This window comes from Pinus tabuliformis, chromosome 7 (genome assembly GCF_031772625.1).
Source record: "Pinus tabuliformis cultivar Carrire ecotype Pingquan chromosome 7, CPIR1, whole genome shotgun sequence".
Classification (NCBI taxonomy): domain Eukaryota; kingdom Viridiplantae; phylum Streptophyta; class Pinopsida; order Pinales; family Pinaceae; genus Pinus; species Pinus tabuliformis.
In genome coordinates this window covers 1516076168-1516097977 of record NC_142293.1, presented here as the reverse complement: position 1 = coordinate 1516097977, position 21810 = coordinate 1516076168, and the positions used below count along the sequence as shown (strand labels likewise).

General features: G+C 41.2%; 1 protein-coding gene across 1 annotated transcript in view; it reads right to left on the bottom strand.

The window, feature by feature from the left end:
- Positions 1-361: 361 nt before the first annotated feature.
- LOC149253605 (uncharacterized) overlaps positions 362-21810 on the bottom strand; it is a 43878-nt gene continuing 22429 nt past the window's right edge. Inside the window, exon 2 of the mRNA XM_089454541.1 lies at positions 362-808. Coding sequence (XP_089310667.1) covers positions 362-808 — 447 coding nt within the window. The remainder of the gene's footprint in view (positions 809-21810) is intronic.

The following is a 21810-nucleotide window of genomic DNA, read 5'->3' as shown; positions in this document are numbered from 1 at the left end:
CCATACAAGGAGCTACATTAGTTAACTTGAGAGCAAAAACTGACTTTTACCCCACAGGGGCATAATTCTCAACACGATGTTTTTTCCCTTTCTTTTTATTGACTTTTATCCAGCCATCCTGGGGAGAATGAGCTAAAACAACTTGAAGACTGGAATTTTCCAACAGGGGGATCTCCTTATCTGATTCAGAAGAGGAGGTCTCATGGATGCGTTTCTGGGAGATTGCTGAGACAGAGGTGTGCGCAGGAGTATCAATGGGCGGATCCATCGATTGAGGTGCCTGGTCCTGTTCTGCATCACTCTCCTCATCTTCCGAGCTTGAGGAATCAGAGCTCACTGCTAGCGGCGGAGGACAAGGGGCCTAGCGTTTGGGTTTGGTCTTTGCAATGTTGCCCTTTTTCGCTTTTGCAGGGAGCGATGGGCAAGAATTCTGCAGGTGCCCTGTTAGGTGACAATGGCGGCAACGGAAGGCAGTGTTCTCGAAGTCCAAGTTCTGGGTCCAAACAAAATCATTGATCTTGAGATTGATTTGATCTGGCAAACCCTTTCTTAGATCTAGCTCCACACATATTTTGGCATATGTGTAGAGACCTTGATGTTCCCGCATAGAATCTCCCATTAAAAAGCGGCCCAAGGTGTTGCCTATACACCTATAGACTGCTAAATGCCACAGGTGAGCTGGTAAATTTGGAAGTCTGATCCAGACAGGCGCTTTGGTGATGACTGCAGATGCTGGGTCAAAATCTGGGAACCATGGAGTTAAGAAGAGTCCTGTTGTACCCATAAACCAAGGACCTTCTTCTAAGGCCTGTTCATAATGCTTAGGATTGTCAAACAGAACTATAAAATATCCTTTTGAGCAGAAGCTGACCTTGCAATGGTGAGTCCAGTTGACATGGATCCAGTCATAGAGGTCCTTAGAGCATGGCCAAAGCCCGTTGAATCTGCAGATGATGGCCCTTTCAGCAAATTTTTGAAGGTAATATGCAAGGTTAGGGTGGGAGATCTCAACAGAGGGAACCTCCTCTAACTTGTCAACCAGGAAAGGCTTGGGTTTGGGAGCCTCAGGGGAAAAGGGAATCTCAGAGTGTACTGCAGCTTTGTAGGAGAAGGGAGGAGCAGAAGAAGATTGACCTGTAGCGCCGCCTCTCAAGCGAAGGGAAAACACTAAAGAGCTATTATTTTTTATGCTGTAAGAAGAGAGGGGAAGAGGATCATCGAGTTGTTTACCTTGAAATAGAAGTCTCTGTAGGGCAGAGGGGATCCCGAATCGGCGTTCCAGTTTTACCTTGAGTTCCTGCACCAGATCTGAAGGGTAGACCCATTGCAGAATGGTCTTGCCTGAGATCTGTGAGATTTGAACCTGAAAGGGGGCAGAGAATTTATTATAGCCATTATAACCATCATTATATATAATTAAATTTGATGTAATTGCTTTTCAATTTTTATGTCAATTTTTATTTTCTGTCATAATGGAAAACTACTTTAAATCTTTAGAGTATAAAAATTTATTTATAGCTCTTTCTTTGTTAGTTTTTAGTCTTTATATATATATATATATATATCCTTTGATAATAGTTGAAGTGTCCATTCTAAAAACAACTAGTGTCCTTTAGAGTGAACAAAAATCTGACAATGATTTTAATCCAATGCAATAATTTTTTTAATTAAAAAAATTAAACTTGAACAAATATTTTGACTCAATATTTTATTATAATTATTTTTAAAGGCATTTTTTCATTTAAATATGTTGGACACCTAATCCTAAATGGGTTAGTGTGGAAGTCGAATAGACCAAAGCAGTCCAAGAGACCTTGGGATTTGAAACCCAAGAGTCACGTATTGTACTATAAATGTACATCTCATGTTAATAAAATTGTATTGCATGTTTTATCTTTCGTATCTCTCTTGCTGTCCATGTGTGTTTAACATGGTATCAGAGCAGGCGTATTCCTGACCTGCATAATTAATGTGAGCCATTTGTCTTATGGCCTTTATGTGCAGATCATTTCTGCCATCTATTCTGCATTTCATGAATATTTTGTCATGAATATTTTCTCAGCTAAATTTTAGCTACAACCTGTTATTTCCCAGCGCCATTTTTATTCACCTGCCTTCTAAAAATGCTCCTTGTTTAGACCTGCCATCTCTGCCGCCCTAGCAAGAACACACCTCTGAATTATCATTGTTGGCATGTTTTTTACGAGTGTAACGTCTCTTGGTCTTCTAGAACTGGATCGTTGAACCTCTGTGATGACTGCTCACCTCCCGCGTCGAATCTCTATGATGAAGGCCCTCTGTTAAAAGACCTACTGCAAACACTGTGTGAGTGTCATAGACGTTTTATATTCTCTGTAACTCCTGTTTTCCTGCCACATATTCTGTGCTGAATCTTCTGGCTGCATTACTTCTCTGCGCTGAATTGAAGGCTGTGCATTCTTGTATCGCTCCAAATATTGTATGCTGGTGCACTTCCGGGATATTCCATACCACGCCTTTTTGTGATACGCTGCCATTGTTTGAATCCACTCCTGGTTATTAGCACTGTATATCAGCTCTCGGTTGGCATTATCCAAACCACCTAATCCTGTGTTCAATGTTGTTTTAAACAATGCAAGCACCGGTCATATGTTGACCCTCCTCCACACTCTACTCCTGCAATAATCATAACTCCTATAATCATGATGCTGGCCTGTCCGTTGCATTGGCCTGGTGCATAGAATCGTTGGGCGGAAGCGTAGTGAACCTGACATTACAACTCTCAAGAAAGAAGGTGAATTTGAAAGGAAAGTAAGGCTGCTGTAGCATAGCTCGGGACCCTTGAAGAGGACGAGTTAAGCATAAGTGTAGAGACAATTTTCTCAGCTGAAGGATGCATTGAGTACTGAAGGTAAATTATTCTCTAATTTTGTGATGATCGTGAGCTCATTCTTCTTGCCGCTGGTGCATTTGAAGGGACAACAACAGAAAATCGTGTCCTCTCCTACTATTATTTTCTTTTGTGATGACCGTGAGCACTGAAGAGACACTGAAAGGCAGAATCTCCCTTGCGCTAGCTCACATTGTTGCCGTAACTTCATTTGCTGGGACTGTGTGCCAATTTTAGGATTAAATTTGCGTCGTATTGAGGATGTGTCTATGAATCAAAAAGCTGAGCCAAATAACCAGGGCCAACTGTCAAGAAAATCTATGGGCAAAATATTCTTAGCAACAACAGAGTGAATTTTGTTTCAGTGCTTTTGACGGCACTCGGAACATCTATTGTTTGTTTATATTTGTTCTAATGTTTCAACACTTGTTGATCTTGCTGAGTACTGGAATGCATAACTAAAGTTACTAGATGCTTGCATTATTTTCATATTTTGTGTTAGGGTGAGGATGGTAATGCTGCACATAATTAAGTTGACTAAGGCGCTATAGCTTTCATGAAAACTGAGGAAAACAAAAGCAAAACGTGTCAAGAAATTCACTGCGTGATTGCGCCGTGAACAACAATATTTCATTATCACGTTTCTCAGAGGGAAATACAACTGAGGCAAAATAAAAGACACACAGGCCAGTCCATCGACTATCTTCATTCTTCGCGAGCCTTGTATTCTGAATTATGACAGTGGGAGGCCAGACAATATCATCATCCGATGGCTTGAACTTCCGCTTCTGGAGAATGATGGGGGTGATCACCAGAGTCTTACTATTAGCCATGGCCGGCCCAATAAAAATATGAAAGAACCAGAGTTACATGCCAATTTACGAATACAAGACTACCAGACTTTGCCAAAAGGCAAAGTTGCCCACTATCTCTCTTTAAATATGCCAAGAGCGAGTGGAGAGTTACTTTGCAAAATGGAATTGGTAATGGAGTTGTGGTGTAATTCTCGCATAGCCTTGAAGCTGACTGGTCATTAATGGAGTGACACTCTCTCTTCTTTCTATCTCCGTTCGCCAGCTTTGCGATTTTGAAACAAGTAGTGCACGCTCTTTCCTTGAATGGTACCATACGTCCGCAGTCGACTGGCAATCTCATCAATTTGATCGGGAGTGGGATTGCGGATCCCTTCCCTGTATATTTCTTCTGATAAATCTTTTTTTTCTTTTGACAGAATCCATCTAGTGTTTATGGTGGATTGAGTTTTTGCGTTTTCTCTGCTTTCTTGACCTCCCTTCATCTCCTACTCAAACACTTTGTTGAGAAGAAAGTGATTTGTGGATTTTGATTGACAGCGTCCATCAACATTATATCTCTGTGAAGGATTCCACATTTCTTGGGTCATTGTAGCCACCTGTTCTGCCATACAACGTGGCCCTCAGTGTAATTGTTGCGACTGTATATGGTACATTATTTTGTGTTTTCGCTGTTACAAAGATGAAGTGTTCGCCCGCAGAGTCTACATGGTAGATGCAAAATCTCCTCAAAAGATTGTTGTAGAGGAGATTCCAGATATTCTCTTGATCCTGTTATACGGGTAGCCTGAAGAATTCTTTGGTTTGAAACTGCAACACGAAATCTTGTTTTTAATTCGAATTGTCCGCTCCGTTTTGTCTGGAGATGCGTGTGTTTGTAGTGATAAGCGTGCAGTCTCGCTATATAAGTTGAGCAGCTGGGTAATCTTACCACCACCTCCGACAGAAGAAATTTTCTTCAGTTGTTTTGCAGTTGATTTGAATTCAAATTGAGAATTGAACAGTCTGTTCGGCCATCCTGCTCATGTAAATTCTGTGTAGCAGAATTCTCGCTCTGAGTGCTTTACACCCATCACCAAAATATCGTAATATTTTCTTTTCTGGTGTCCGGCAAAGGTAAATAGTTGCTTCTTGTAGTCAACTTGTTCAGAAAGCAAAGAGTAAATGGTTTGTGTAAAGATGAAACGAAAGACAGTTTGGTGAAATACTCGAGTCATTGTTCAAAGCTCAGATGTATATAAGACTACAATGGTTTAAACGCTTGTGCCAAAAATGTATTGAGGCCTTCCAAATCGAATCACTCTGAATATATACTCTTGGTTGTTTCCTTCAAGATATTGCTGTGTACGGTTACTTTTCTGCACTAAGTAATAATTGTGATCAGTTTTTAAGGTGTAAATCTGACATTGAAGAAAAATGGCCAGAATCAGTGAAGTATTAGAATTCATGAAAACTCTTATACAATCTACTGTTGATGACACATTACAAATCAGCATAGGATCTCTTTCAGAAATTCAGACATGTCCACAAAATGCACAGGGAAAGATTGATTTTTTGCAGCTTGAATCACAGCTACAGCAAGAAGAGCTACATCAAAATAGACATCATCCTGAACCTGTTTTTGTTCAAAACATTGAAACAACCACCCATCAGCAGCAAGTCAATAATGTTACAGTTCATTCAAATAAAGCAGCAATTGTATATGTAGATGCAGAAACTCAGTCTGCACTTCCCAAGCCCATCATTAGACCTTGGGAACAACTTGTCCACAACAAGCACAGAACTGGTCTTGGATATGACAAGGACTTGTCCTTTCATATTCCAGACTATGCCAAGCCCATTCAGTTTCAGAGTGCTGGATTCATTCATGACAGTTCACCTGCTCCTCATGACAGTTCACCTCCAGCTGTTCCAGATTCTGCCCCTCTTCCACAACAACAACAACAGATCGTGAAATGCCAACACTGTGACTGAGTTGGCCATTTGAAAGATCACTGTTTTGATCTTCATCCATGTAAGCACTGTCATAAAACTAGCCATTCTTCACACAGATGCTTCAAAAACAAACGTCCTGCAAGAACAAAGATTCATCTTGGATGGATCGCTTCTTGGCAATGGGCATCAACAGCCAAGAAGATATTCCAAACACATGTCAGAACGTGTTCCAGAATATTGAACAGTCCTACAGTCGAGTTTTCTCCATCATCTCACCTTGTATCTGATAGGGGGGGAAATGATGGTCATCTACAAGCTTCAAAGTCACATCAAGCGAGCCTGAGCCACAACCTGCCACACCAGTTTCAGAGTTGTAGCCAAAGACAAAGATGCCCCTGAACATGCCTTCAGTTGGCAATCTGGGACACTTCCTCTAGCAGAAGACTTCAGCTTCTTGCCAGTTTCGGAAGCATTCCAGAAACACAATTGAGAACACTTCCTCTAGCAGAAGACTCCAGCTTCTTGCCAGTTTTGGAAGAGTTCCAGGAATTGCATTAAGCATTCCAGAGTTGTTGGTCATCCTTAAACCATCACAGGTTGAGACTTCCCCTTTCAGGTTGAAGTTTTACCTTTTATGCGGGGTGAGACCTCCCTTTTATGGTTGAAGGTTTCCCTCTTTAAAAGAATAGGATCACTTCCTCTAGCAGAAAACTTCAGTTTCTTGCCAGTTTTGGAAGAGTTCCGGGAACTGCACTAAGCGTTCCAGTGTTGGTGGTCATTCTTAAACCACTGCCCTTTATACCAACATTTCATAGAGCACATTCAGCCTAGTGCTGCCATGCATTTTTTGCACATTTTGTATTACAGCTCTCTTCTTGGACTCATACATAACCCTTCGGATTAAGGGGGGGAATGTTGGACACCTAATCCTAAATGGGTTAGTGTGGAAGCCGAATAGACCAAAGCAGCCCAAGAGACCTTGGGATCTGAAACCCAAGAGTCACGTATTGTACTATAAATGTATATCTCATGTTAATAAAATTGTATTGCATGTTTTATCTTTCGTATCTCTCTTGCTGTCCATGTGTGTTTAAAAAAATATTTTTTTTAATGATAAATAACATTTTATAAATATGTTTATAGACTTATTTTAAAATAAAATTTACAAAAAATTAATTTAATTATCAATAATTGTTAGATAAATAGTAAGGATTTAATCTATATAAAATATTTTATATAATAATCACAAACTAAATATCTAGATTTATTTGCCTTTTTGTTATTCTAATTAAATATATTAATTTAGAAAAGAAAAAAAAATGTGATATGGAAGTGTCATATTAACATGAAATGGGGTTTCTTTTGTTTGGAATATTAGTAAGTCATGATATTATAACAAATCTTGTATGTTAAAAATCTCTAAAATAAACATGGATGGAAAGAGGGGGAGGGATCCTAGGGGACCCCATTGAGCATCAAGAAATTGGGTTTTCATGGGGGCTTGGCAAAGAAGCCAATAACATCGCAGAATGGTATGGTGTTTTCCTAAAATTGTCCTTAACCAAAGACCTCAGAATCTCTAGAATTACTATTAAAAGAAACTCTCTCACATCCATTCATCTTTTTCAAAAACACACACCCTCCAAAACCGACAAACTAAACCTACTTTTGCAAAGGATCAAGAGCAGGTTGGAATCTTTTCAGCATAAAAGATTTTATCACATCCTAAAAAGCCAAAATAAAATGGCAGACCAACAAGCTAATCAAGCCCACGGTCTGAAAAAAGTCATATAGAAGTTAATGGGAAAGGGCGCTGGAAAATCATCCCATAAAGTGTAAAATATTCATCATATATCTCTATGATTCCAGATCTCAAATACTTCAGATTTAACCACTGTGCGAACATAGTTCAATTCATAAACTTGTTGGAAGTAATGCTTCCATGACTTCCAAGTTGTCATGAGTTGTATTGTGTGCATTCCTAAGTTAATAAGTATACTAGCTATTTTTAGTAATCTAGATCTACCAAAAGATCATGTATTCTTATATATGTAATATCTGTGAGATGAATAAGACATATTGTGTTGGGTGTTGTGTTTAATGGATCTCTCTGCTTTCTCTCTATTTTCTAATATGGTATCAGAGCTGATTCTGGCCTGACTCCCTCAAGGGAGGGCCAGGAAAATGTGAGAGAAGCCTTGAGTTTATTTCTATGTAAATAAATAAGGTAAGAGAGTGTTTGATTTTAGTGTTTCTGTGTGTAAAATTATTGTTGCGTGTGTAGATCTAGAGTCCAAGCAAGATTGTTGGGCGTGATCGTGAGAAGAAATCGGGGTGTGAAATCGGTGTCCAAGAACATCATTCACGTGCTGTTGTCAAAGGATTACAGTAATCAGGTCAAAGTGCGGTGATTTTCTTCATAGTATCAGCCTCATCCGTCCATGCATTTGCTGAAGAACTCAAACCCCATCAGAAAGCACTCCTATCAGACAAATCAATTATTCTGGAGGTGGAATCCCAACGGATCAGTGAAACTGCATCGTCATAGTCAAAAACCATTGTGGACAGCTACGGTGGAGGGTTTATTTTACAACAGAATCAGTCATGAGATTTTTTTGCGTCATAAGGCCGCAGATTGGACGCGTCGTATAGATCTGTTGTTAAACGGGCTCATGGAAACAAAATTATGGCTACCAGAGATTATTTGACTCGGAATTACTCAAGCAATGGCCAGATTTCAGCGTTCAGCAAATGATAAGTTTTTTTTTCATCTCGTTCAGTTTGTGCCCATTCACTGTGGAGGATGAGCCTTTGAATGCACAACAATCAAAATAGGAGATCGCCCGCAGAAATGCTGCACCGAGAGAACTCTTGGTCGTTTTGACAAACAAATTTATATTCCTTTACCTGATGTCAAGGCGAGGCAAAGGCGAAGAGTTTGGTGGCGTGGGCCAGAAGGGAAAAAGCTGGGAAGTGGAAGGACTGTTTGTGTGGGGATTCGTGGTTTGAAGTGGTTTTGTTATATTATTATTTTATATGTTATAATGAAGATTAAAAAAAATGTGAGATTGTTTTGGTGGTGTGTTTTTAAAAGGATTGATGGTTCTTAAACTGGAAGCACTTGTGTCTGAAACGTCAATTCTTGTGTGTTAGTAATTTTGGTTATAAAAAGGGTTGGTGGTTCTTAAACTAGAAGCACCGGTGTCCAAAACATCAGTTCATGTAAGTTCAAGTTGATTGATCAACGCTTGAGAACATTCAGTATCCAAACCTCAATCCTATCAACTGACGGATATCTGAAAGCGAAATATCCTACAGATGGTGGTTGGTCCATAGGATGGCTCATTACTTGATGGCTCTTATCACGGAAGCCCCGACGTGCTGAGTTGTCAATGTTGTAAAGTCCATAAACGATGGTTAGAGGCGGTTATGTTTTAAATGGAGGTCAAGTGATAGCTCGAAGATATGGTGGTGAAAGAGCAGTGTTTGCGAGATTCCAGAGTGGATGTGGGTGTTGATGATGACCATATTAGACAAATCTGAAAAAGATTTATTTATTGTTATAATATGGGTTTTTTTATAATTTATACATGTAAGCATTAAGGGAGGGTGTTGGAAGTAATGCTTCCATGACTTCCAAGTTGTCCAAAGTTGTATTGTGTGAGTTCCTAGGTTAATAGGTGTACTAGCTATTTTTAGTAATCTAGATCCACCATTCTCAGATCTAGAAAGATCATGTATTCCTATATATGTAATATCTGTGAGATCAATAAAACATATTGTGTTGGGTGCTGTGTTTAATGGATCTCTCTACTTTCTCTCTATTTTCTAATAAAACTCAAGGGCATTATTCCAATTTGGGTGTATTCAATGTTATTGAATGTGAGTACCTTAATTGGAGATGTTATATGGGAGGGGGTGTCAGGCTAGAATTATAGCCATGCGCCCTCTTGTACTCAGGTATCAGTAAGTCTGCTCGGACAATCATGGTCATTAAATCCCAAGTGTGAGTCTCACATCCTCCCAGCGAAAGAGTAAACATTTTCTTTCCTCGACACTGATGCCTCCCCAATGTGCTCCCACCAGTTTTATGCTCTGTTACTGTGAGAAAATTTGTGTAGAGTTGCATGGAGCATGCGTGCCAAGTTGCATGGAGTAAATCAGAGCCTGAGTAGCTGCATAGACCTGTGGAGTTGTATAGTGATGTGAAATGGAGCACCTGATATTGAAGGAGCTTAGCTTGGCTTTCTTTCTTTCTTTCTTTCGTTTAGATGGGTGGCAGAATCTCACACCTCGCAATCCATCACAGACAACCTGGTATGTACATCTACACTTCCGAACAGGCTGTGGTATCTTGGCCTACTATGTCATGGGTACTGTATTCATACCTGTATCATGTTTGGAATCCTGGGTTGATAGGACTGATAGGTCGCTTAGATATTAGCTGGGGTGGTTACATGCGGGCTTTTTATTGCTACCTAGTGGTGGGATCATAGTATACTGGACTTAGATTTCTCATATATCGACATTTTTTCTCTTGGTTTGTTTCGATTTGGGATTTGCATTTGACCATTTTTATTTTCCCTTTGTCTATCGTCCTTAGGACGTGGGGATATATTTTGGTTTATTTAGGTTGGTTCTACATTTCCTAAACTGGATCTAGAATGCTCGTTTTTAACGTGGATGTTTTGTTCTCCATTTTACAATCGAAGATTATGCACATTCTAATGATTTTCATTATAGCCATCTACATCCTAATTTTCATAATTCGGACCCTTATCCCTTCCACTTTCAGGTGTCCAAATGCCTATCTGGACTGATATCCTTTCTCTGGCCTGCCCAAACCATAACCAAGGAATGGGATCTTGCTTGATCCCTATAAACTACTATGCACTCTCGCAACATTGGGTTAATTCGTTCATTATTTCTAGGCCTTGCAAGGAATTTGGGTTCCAGTTGTGTAACAGGGGGTGGACTTGTTTGCGCTGTTATTGTTGTTGTCGTTGCGAAGGATAAACATTTCTAGTTTTTCCTCCCTTGGCTCTGGTCGGGTGTTGTATTTCTTGCATGATCTGTAATGGTTTCTGATGCACTGGGAGGAATTGGGTCTTCCGGTGGCCAATTAACTATTTTTCGACATTATTTGAATTTTTTGTAGGAGGGCGTTGGGATATACTTAATTGATATGACATGGGTCACCATCCTCAGTATTCTCTGGCATGATGATTATGACATTTTGGGCATTGGTAAGTGCGTGTTGTAGCTCTAAATTGGGTTACCCATATTTTATATGCACACTTCTATTTCCTTCCCATTTCGTTTGCCGTTATGCAGGTATAATATAGCATGGGTTCTGACAATATGCCCAATGATTGGGGATCCCAAGACATTCCTGTTGGGATTTTCTGTTGGATCTACCTGTGGACTGACCTACTACATTGACATGTTTTTATGATTGTTTTCTTATTTTTAAATCCTTAGATTTTGCGCCCCCTTGTTTCCATTTGCATTTGGTACATGATGGATCCTTTTGAGTCTGACACATTGGCACACGAGGCCTACATACGGACCACGCTGAAGGCTAAATCGAACTATCGGTTATTCTCTCGGTCAGATCGGGATGGTGGACCTATCGACCAGGATACTTGGCGCTCGGTGGGTGCCCTGATGGACCTTCCAGGTGGTGGACATGCAATCCCCGATCACATGGGGAGATACAGGACGATAGAGACAAGCATGCCTGGAATAAGCATCGCTCTATTAAAATTACCACCCTGGCGTCTATTGTCTATTTCGTCCATGATGTATTGATCAACCAAGTTAACTGTCTATAGAAGAGGGTGCTTGTTGGTAAATGGCATTTTGTTGAATTGGGTGTGGACGAAATGCGGAGCTGGGTAGAAACCATATGGAAGTCTTTGTTGGGTTATATGCCTTCGATGGTGTGTTTGATGAGCGGATGGTACAGCTTTCATTTCCTCAGCCAGGACGATCTATTCAAAATTAAGGCACTTCCATGGATCAATGGGTGGAGTTTCTTGGATTTACATTCTTGGTATGTTGGTTTCAATACCCTGAAGGAGATGCCTAAAAAAAAACTTACTTGGGTTAAATTGCCTGGTTTTCTTATTGAATTCTGGACTCAGCAATTATTCATGGACATTGGCAATGCGATTGGGAAGTTTGTTTACGTCGACCCACAGTGTTTGGCTGCTCGGGATAAAAGAATTGCATGGATTCTAATAGAAAAGGAATACATTGGGGGTTTCCCAGACCACATCTGAACTGATATTCACCCTATGAATGACATCAGTTGAAGATTTATTAAACTAAGGTATTACAGACTCATGTGTTGGTGTGTGTTCTGTGTTATTGAAGAAACGGATCGATCAGATTGCCAATACACAAACAACAAAATGGAAAGACAACAGAGAAATATAGTAAGCAAACACAAAGACACAAGCAATTTTAATAAGGAGTTCACCCTATGCTCCAGGGCTACGTCTTCGGTCTAGCTTTCAGTGGTGGCCTTGTTTTATTGTGCCTTTGGGCAGAGAATTTAAAATATAGGGACTCAATGTGAATTCACCTGAAGCAGGGTTTGCTTGGCAGGGTGGTCCTCAGATTTCCCAAGCCACTGGAGTACACAGACTCTTCTTCCTCCTACCAGCTTTGTGACCTTCTGGTCTACAATGGCAAGAGCCCAATGTGGTGCTTAGCCTGGACAGATCCTCTATGGGATGGCTTGAATCTTCAAGCTTTCTAGTGCTCGATGCTACTGCTAATCAACTCGGCCCTCTGTCTCCTCTGCTCTGTTTTACTGTTCTTTGTGTTCAGTCCTCCTCTCAGGGTTCACTGTTCCACTTCTTCGTCTCTCGACTTCTGTCTCTCTGTGTCTAACTCGACTCCCTGATTCGACTGCCTCTATTCATGGCTTTAGCCATTCAATCCCTATGCCTGTTTGGTTCCTCTTCCGCCTCTGTCGATTCACCTTCTGTGGCTGCGCTTGGAGTTCCCTGTTCGGCGTCATCATCAGTGCTCAAGGAGTTGCCACTTGTCTTCCTCTAAATGGTGCCAGCATGCTTCGTCAGTTCGTTTCTTCAGTTATGTCATGGATGCATTCTTCCTCCACCGTGGTGGTCAAATGAATTTCAAATCCCCTCTAAAACGTGGCTTAATTCCCTGTCGATTCTGCTTCTTCCATCGGGCGCGATCTCAGCCATCCAATCTGGGCCCTCTAGATCCAACGCCATACGCACGTTTTGCGTGGTTGACTTGCTCGACCCATAGCGCGTGATCAATGACAGTTTTCTCTCACCTTCGCCTGCCACACATCGATCGTTGTATGGAATCGCTCCGCTTTCGTCCAAAACCTCTTACCGTTTAAGGATGCCCCGATCAAAACCGTCAGTTTCCAGAGCACGGGTCCCGCCTTGTATGATTAGCACTTTTTCCCTTTTCCGCCCGCGGTCCTCCGGTTCCCCCACGCGACCGAGTGCTTGGAATTTTCCATTTTGGCCCTGTTCACCTAGTGATGCGCGATCGTGCCTCAAAAATCACCTCCGTTTCCCGATTCGGGGCTCCCAGGGGCTAATTCGGCCTCCCGTGCAGTCTCCATGGGCCTCGGTCAGCGCGCTTTGACCAAGGTCCTCGTCGTTCCACGTTGGATGCCATTGCCACTTGTTCAAGGTGTTTTTGATCGTTGTTCTAGAATTCTTTATAGATTTGTTCGACCTGATACAGTCATGGTTCTTTGACAGTCTTCTATGGATCCAATTCGAATCACGACCTTCCCACTGAAAAAGCTTTTGGACCACCGAAAGTTGGTTTTTAAGCATCGACTAAGTGAGGATATTGTTTCTTCACTTGTCCAATCTCAATCCACTTTGCGATGCTCGGATTTGAACCTTTGAGCCCAATCTTGAGGTACTCAGCATCTCCCCTACGCGTTGTCCTCACCTTCCTGTCCAGCACTGTGTCTTCCTGCAACTCATTAAGATACTCAGGTAGCAGGTCATCAATAGAAGGTAATTGACCTTGCTCTTCAGGGTCCTCAATCATTGAAAGTTCAAACAATCTCAAGCAATCTGCATTTATGACTGAGTAGATGTGCATGTAAGCTGGTAAATCAAGGCGAAAATCATTTTCACCAATCTTCTCAAGTATCCTAAAAGGTCCATACCTGATAGGTTTTAGCTTTTTACCTTCACCTTGCATTATGTCCTTGCTGATATACAACTAGACTTGGTCTCCAACTTGAAAACTATGCTCCATCCGATGCTTATCATGCCTAGCCTTGTACTTGGCCTGGATCCTTTCCAGTTGTTCCTATACTGCCTGGTGGATCTCCTGGATCTGTTCAATGAACCTAGTTTCCTTGTCCACATCACTATGTCCTTCAACCATGGTGTCTTTACCAAAGACAAAATCCAAAGGAGACCTTGGTATGAAACCAAAACAGGTCTCAAAAGGAGATCTCTGTGTAGAGGAGTGTTTGGCTCTGTTGTAAGCATGCTGCACATAACAAAAGTGTTCATCCCAAAGCTTAGGATGTTTACTGCAATATCCTCTCAGTAACTAGATCATTGTCATGTTTACTACTTCTGTCTGGCCATCTGTTTGTGGATGAAAAGTCATGTTTTTCTTCAGTTTGGTGTCCATCAGTTCCCACAGACTCAACTAAAACTTCCCCACAAATCGGGTGTCTCAATCAGATACAATGGAAGTGGGTAATCCAAAATGAACCCATACATGTTCAAAGAACAATTTTGCAGTCTGTTCAGCTGTAATCTGTTTACTACAAGGTATCAAAATGCACATTTTGTTGAACCTATCCACAACAACATATAGATAATCATGACCTTTCCTAGATTTAGGCAGTCCTCCAACAAAATCCATGGAAACACTTACCCAAGGGTGAGAAGGAACTGGCAAGCGAGTGTACAAGCCAAGTTTTCTATTGCTGGGCTTGCTTTTAGCACACATGGCACACCCTCTTACATACCTAGAAACTGTCTCATTCATTTTCGGCCAATAGCATAATCTTTGCAGCTGTGTAACTGTTTTACTTACCCTAAAGTGACCTGATATCAGATAAATGTGTGCTTCCCTAATTATTTTTACTCTTTCGGTTTGTGGAATGTAGAGTTTCCCAGAATGATATAAGATTCAGTCCTTTATATGATAGTCCAATTCTTCTACTCTTTTTCCTTGACTCAAAGTTGCATATACATCTTTAAAGTCCATATTCTAAGCATATTGTTCTATGTAGCTTTCATATAGCACTGAATTATGCTTAAGTATGGTAGATGCTATTATAATGGGTCTAGATAACATGTCTACAACCTTGTTATGTATGCCCTTTTTATATCTGATGACTAAATGAAACTGTTGTAGAAAACCCATCCATATGTAATGTCTTGATTGCTACAGCTTAGTTTGGTAGTGTAGATATTGAAGTGGTTGATGATCAATATGTATTATTGTCTCTTTTCCCATTAAGTAATGCTTCCACTTTTTCACACTCTAAACTAATGCATACAATTCTTTATCATATGTAGGATAGTTAACTACTGCAGGATTAAAAGTCTCAGAATGATAACATATGGGTTTACCGTGCTGTGTCAACACTGCTCCCATGGCATAGTCACTGGCATCAGTTTGGATCTCAAATGGTCTTTGTAAATCAGGCAGTGCTAGTACAGGTGTTGTACTAATTTTTTCTTTCAAGGTGTTGAAGGCTTTCTGATGTTTGCCTCCCCACTGAAACACCTTATTCAATCTTGTTACAGCATGTAAGGGAGTTCTAATCGAGGAGAAGTTAGAAATAAACTTGCTCCAATATTGTGTTGCTCCTAAGAAGCTTCTCACCTTTGTAGCAGACCTGGGTTTAGGCCAGTTCACAATGACTGCCACTTTAGAGGGATCTATTTTCAATTCACCTCCCCCTACTATATGACCCAAGTAATTTAGAGATGTTTTTCCAAATTCACATTTTGAGAGTTTAACATAAAGTTTTTCTCTTTTCAAAACATCCAATATCTGTTTAACATGCTTTAAATGTTCTTCCCACATTTTACTAAAAATCATAATGTCATCCAGATACACAGTGACAAAATCATCAAGAAAAGGTCTGAGTACATCATTCATTAATCTCATGAAAGTAGCAGGAGCATTGGTCAAGCCAAAAGGCATAACCAGCCATTCATACAATCCCTGCTTTGTTTTGAAACCAGTCTTCCATGCATCTTGCTCTGCAACTTTGATTTGATGGTATCCACTGTGCAAATCCAACTTGGTGAAATAAACGGCTTCCTTTAATTGATCTAAAAGATCATCTATGCGAGGAAGGGGATAATGATTCTTGATTGTTATCTTATTCAGTGCTCGGTAATCTATGCACATTCTCCAAGAGCCATCTTTCTTTCTCACCAAAACAATTGGTGACCCACATGGTGATGTACTAGGCCTAATGAAGCCCTTCTCGAGCAACTCCTGCACCTGCTTCTTGATTTCAATATTCTCTAAAGCAGACAACCTGTACATCCCAATGTTAGGCAATGGAACATCTTGCTGCAAAATAATATCATGTACTATTCCCCTTTTGGGTGGCAGACCTTTAGGTTCTTGAAACAAAACATCATCCTCTGAAACAACCTTTTTTATATCATCTTGTTGTTCAGCATTACGGCCCTCAAATACATTGGTTTTATCAGGTTTCTTTTCCTTTACAGCCATTAGTAAGAATTGTTTGCATGAATTAATCATTCTTTTCATCTGTCCTGAGTTTATGAGAGTATAATTATTCTTGAGCTTATGAGCTCTTACAAAGTATTCGATTCCATCTTTGACAAGTAGATACTTGTTCTCTGCTCTATAGAAAATAGCCTTTCTATCATACAAGTAAGGACTTCCTAAAACAATTCCACACATATCCAAAGGAATTATGTCTAACTCAACCTCATCTACAAATGCTGACCCAAAAGAAAACTTGAGTTTGCACTGTCTAGTCACTTGTAGTTGTGCTTTATGATTCAACCATCCTAATAGGTATGGTTTCTTGTGAGGCGTAGTTGCTAATCCCAATTTCTTTACAATTGCTTCAGAAATTAAATTTACTTGTAAGCCACTATCAAACAAAGTATCAATCTTTTGATTTTTGGAAATAACTCGAATATGGAAAAGTTAATGTCTTTTTCTCTCATTTTCTTCATCAATAACAGATTGAGCATAATTACTAGTATATGCTTCAAAATTCTTACCTTTTATACTTGTGGCTGCTATAGTTGTTTCATCTCCCAAGTCTGACCCCAAATCTTTCTGAATAGCTACAGTTGTCTTCTTCTTCTTGCCCTCAGACTTCTTAGGCCTCAGCTCTGGATGCAGAATCCAACAATGATCATCATCATGCCCCTTCTTTTTACAGTGAATGCATGAAGCTTTAGCTTTCTGTGCAGTGTTAGCGTTCCTTGCCTTCCACTTCTATTTTATTTTCTCCTTACTCTTGCTTACAGTGGGTTGGGATGGTCCCCCCAACTTCTGGACTTCCATTCTTTCCTCTAGCTTCTAGATGAGTAGCTTGTACAAATACCTCATCTATATCATTATTATGCACAGGGCTATTAGGAGGTGTGAGAAAGCTTTCCTCTTTCCCCTTTCCTTTGGAGTTGTCATGGAAGTGAGACTCTTCTTCTTCTTTATCTTGTTTAGAGCCTGATGCATCTTCCACCTTTTGCTTTCTAAAGTCTCTGTACATTTCTTCTACCATAGACTTTATAGCTAGAAAGCTCTCTATGAATTGAGGGTCTGGCCCTAGGGAACCTTCTTCTGACATTGTCCTTCGAGAATAGACTCTCCCAATTTCAAGATTAGTTTCCACCAACTCTCCTTCTCCTAATTTGAGCTTTGATCTTGTGAGCATTCACAGCTAAACCAACACAAGCTTGTCTAATCTTACAACCTTGAGCTCTGATACCTCTTGATCTGATATTTACACTATGAATGACATCATTTGAAGATTTATTAAACTAAGGTATTACAGACTCATGTGTTGGTGTGTGTTCTGTGTTATTAAAGCAACGGATCGATCAGATTGCCAATACACAGACAATAAAATGGAAAGACAACAGAGAAATACAGTAAGCAAACACAAAGACACAAGCAATTTTAATAAGGATTTCACCCTATGCTCCAGGGCTACGTCTCCGGTCTAGATTTCAATGGTGGCCTTGTTTTATTGTGCCTTTGGGCAGAGAATTTACAATACAGGGACAATGTGAGTTCACCTAAAGCAGGCTTTGCTTGACAGGTGGTCCTTGGATTTCCCAAGCCACTGGAGTACACAGACTCTTCTTCCTCCTACCAACTCCATGACCTTCTGGTCTACAATGGCAAGAGCCCAATGTGGTGCTCAGCTCGGACAGATCCTCTATGGGATGGCTTGAATCTTCAAGCTCTCTGGTGCTCGATGCTGCTGCTAATCAGCTCGGCCCTCTGTCTCCTCTGCTCTGCTTTACTGTTCTCTATGTTCAGTCCTCCTTTCAGGGTTCACTGTTCCACTTCTTCACCTCTCGACTTCTGTCTCTCTGTGTCTAACTCAACTCCCTGATTCGACTGCCTTTGTTCATGGCGTTAGCCATTCGATCCCTATGCATGTTCAGTTCCTTTTCCGCCTTTGTCAATTCACCTTCTGCAGTTGCACTTGGAGTTCCCTGTTCAACATCATCATCAGCGCTCAAGGAGTTGCCACTTGTCTTCCTCTAAATGGTTCCAACATGCTTCGTCGGTTCATTTCTTTAGTTACGTCGTGGATGCGTTCTTCCTCCACCGTGGCGGTCAAATGGATTTCAAATCCCCTCTAAAATGCGGCTTAATTCCATGTCGATTTCGCTTCTTCCATCAAGTGTGATCTCAGCTGTTCGATCTGGGCCCTCCAGATCCGACGCCATACACACGTTTCACGCGGTTGACTTGCTCGACTGATTGAGTGCGATCAACGGTGGTTTTCTCTCACCTACGCCTGTCACGCGTTGATCATTGTATGGAATCACTCCGCTTTTGTCCAAAACCTCTTACTGTTTAAGGGCGCCCTGATCAAAACCACCGTTTCCAGAGCATGGGTCCCGCCTTATACGATTAGCGCTTTTTCCCTTTTCCACCCGCGGTCCTCCAGCTCCCCCATGTGACCAAGTGCTCAAGCTTTTCCATTTTGGCCCTGTTCGCCCAGCGATGCGTGATTAAAATCACCTCCATTTTCCGATCCAGGGCTCCTAGGGGCTAATTCGGCCTCTCACGCAGTCTCCATGGGCCTCGGTCAGTGCGCTTTGACCGAGGTCCTCGTCGTTCCACGTTGGATGCCATTGCCACTGGTTCAAGGTGTTTTTGATCACTATTCTGTAATTCTTTAGAAATTTGTTCGACCTGATATAGTCATGGTTCTTTGATAGTCTTCTATGGATCCAATTCAGATCAACATCGAACTACAATGGGAAGGCACCCATCTAGTGCAGAGGCTGGATTTCTAGGGTGTTCCATTCCATTGTCTTGTTTGTCATCATATTGGGCATCTTATGGCTCAGTGTCTACGCAAGATGGGTGGATGTCATATGACACATCGATGGAATTATGTTGGTGTGAAGGTTAAGGTTGGTGGTCGTTATGATATACCAGTGATTGGACGAGCAGTGACTAATCATCCGGGCCATGCACATGTCACATCAGGTACATCGTCTTATTGCATACCTTTCCCATCCTCCGATTTTCCACCTGTGAAATGTGTTGAGTCCACCCCTATTTTCGTGCCTTCATCCCCTGGACTTCAAAAGGTTCTGGTACACCTGCGATTGATGACACCACACCGTCCTCGTCGGATAGGATTCCCCTTCTTTCCTATGTTGACCCACCTCATTCGAATATTGTACCACCCCATATGACGACATATTACACACCCTCTTCACATATTATGTATATCCCTGCACCTCCCCCGCCCCTCGCCCCCCCCCCAATCGCCTCACATCCTTCTCCTGTCTCTAGGACCCGACCTACTTCTCCTAGATCACCCATATATTCTCCTACCAATTCGGTGGATAGAGATTCAGATTTCCTGCTCCAAAAGAAGACCTTGGACCTTCGTACTCTCACGATTCATAAGCCACCTCGCTCATCATCTCCCCACTCAGCCCTACCTCAGCGGAAACATCACTGTCCGCGGGAAACAGAGTCAGGACAGTAGAAATTTTAGAGGACGCACTCAACCTCTTCCATTTAGCCTGTCTGACCCTCATACTTTGATTGATGTACCTATCACCTCATCCATCTCTCCTCGGGCCCTTAGAGCAAATATGCTCACTCATGGGCTGTCATGAATTTTATCCTTTCTATAAATATCAAGGGTCTGGGGGCTACTCCTAAATTTTTGGCCCTCAAAGATCTTTTCCTTTTGACTCACCCTTATATCATCCTTCTTCAGGAGACTATGCATTTGGCTGATTAGGTGATAAAATATTTCAGGAAGATTCTCCCTAACTAGCATATGGCAGCCATAGATGTTGTAGGCCTTTTGGGGGATCTAGTTTCTCTATGGGATCCACGATGGGTCACTATGAAGGCTTTTCATGTTTTGCGGGCATTCTTCTTGCTATAAATAGCAGAGGTTTACCAAGGAAAATTCATATATTGAATATATATGCCCCGTACAGGGACTGGGACATTTTTTGGAGAAAGCTAGTAGCATCAGAGGTTTTGGGACTGGTTTCACTGGTCATTGTTAGGGATCTGAATTGTACCATTGGTTTGGATGAGGTATGGGGAAGGTCTAGAAATGTTGATGCCATGGCTGACCAGATTAAAGATATAATCATCGATTATAACTTCATGGACATATGCCCCTCTATGACTTTTCCTACTTGGGACAATGGGAGAGCGGATGATGGATATGTGGCTAAAATACTGGATCAATTTCTACTACATGGACAAGTAGTAGAGAGGCTCGATTCTGTCTAATCAGACATTGTGAACAATTTTATTTATGACCATCGACCCATTATTCTTAACTGGAGGTGTGGGGATCTCATATATGGGATGTCAAAAGTTTAACCGTGTATGGTTGGAGGACCCGGATTTTGATAAATTGGTGCAGGATGCCTGGAATAGGGATAAGGAACGAGATATATCTCCCATGGTGAATATACTGGAGAAGCTTCGGGCCCTTAAGGTTTAGGTTAAAGCATGGGAGAGGAGGAAGTGCACACAACTGAAAAAAGATTTAAATGATATATTGGCGGCCTTGGATAACTTGTGCCCACTATTGTTAATGCATAACCCCCCGACTATTGTTTGGGACAAGATACATTCTCTAGAGCTTAAAAGAAAACAAATCCTTCAAATTTGGGAGATGACATGGTGCCTAAAGAGTAGGGCCATTTGGATTCGGGAAGTGGATAGAAACACAAAAAAATCACAAGTTTTCCAATCATAGAAGAAATATAAACTCCATTTGGGATATTTCTGACATAGAGGGGAACTGGGTTCAGACGCAGTAGGATATATGTAGAGCAGTTGTACAACATTTTGAATGGGCCTATAGCTACAGGGAGCTAGACTATGTTGAGGACCATATTTTGGGGGTGGATGTATATCCCAACACGTTCCATAAGGATGAAAACATGGCCCTATTCAAGGCGGTCACGGGGGAGGAAATTCTGGGGGTGCTCAAATCATTAAAAGGAGACAAGAGCCCGGGACTTGATGGTTGGACGGACGAATCATTCACACATTTCTTTGACATATTTCAGGGGGGTCTTCTTGGTATGGTGGAAGAATCTAGAATCAGGGGCTATATCCATCTTCATATAAATTCAACCTACATTTCTCTTATCCAAAAGAGGGCTTCCTTTGATACTTTCTCGGATTATCGTCCCATTTCTCTGTGTAATCTTATATATAAGATTATTTCTAAGACTATTGCGACTAGGATTAAGCACACTCTATCAAGGTACATATCTCTTGAGCAGTTTGGGTTTTTACAGAACAGACAAATTCATGATGCGGTGGCTATTACCCAGGAATGCATACATTTGATCCATGTCAAAAAATTAAATGATGTTGTTATGAAGGTTGACTTATAGAAGGCATGTGACTGCCTTGCTTGGGGATATCTGAGGATGGTTCTACATAAAATTGGTGTCCAGGCCAGGC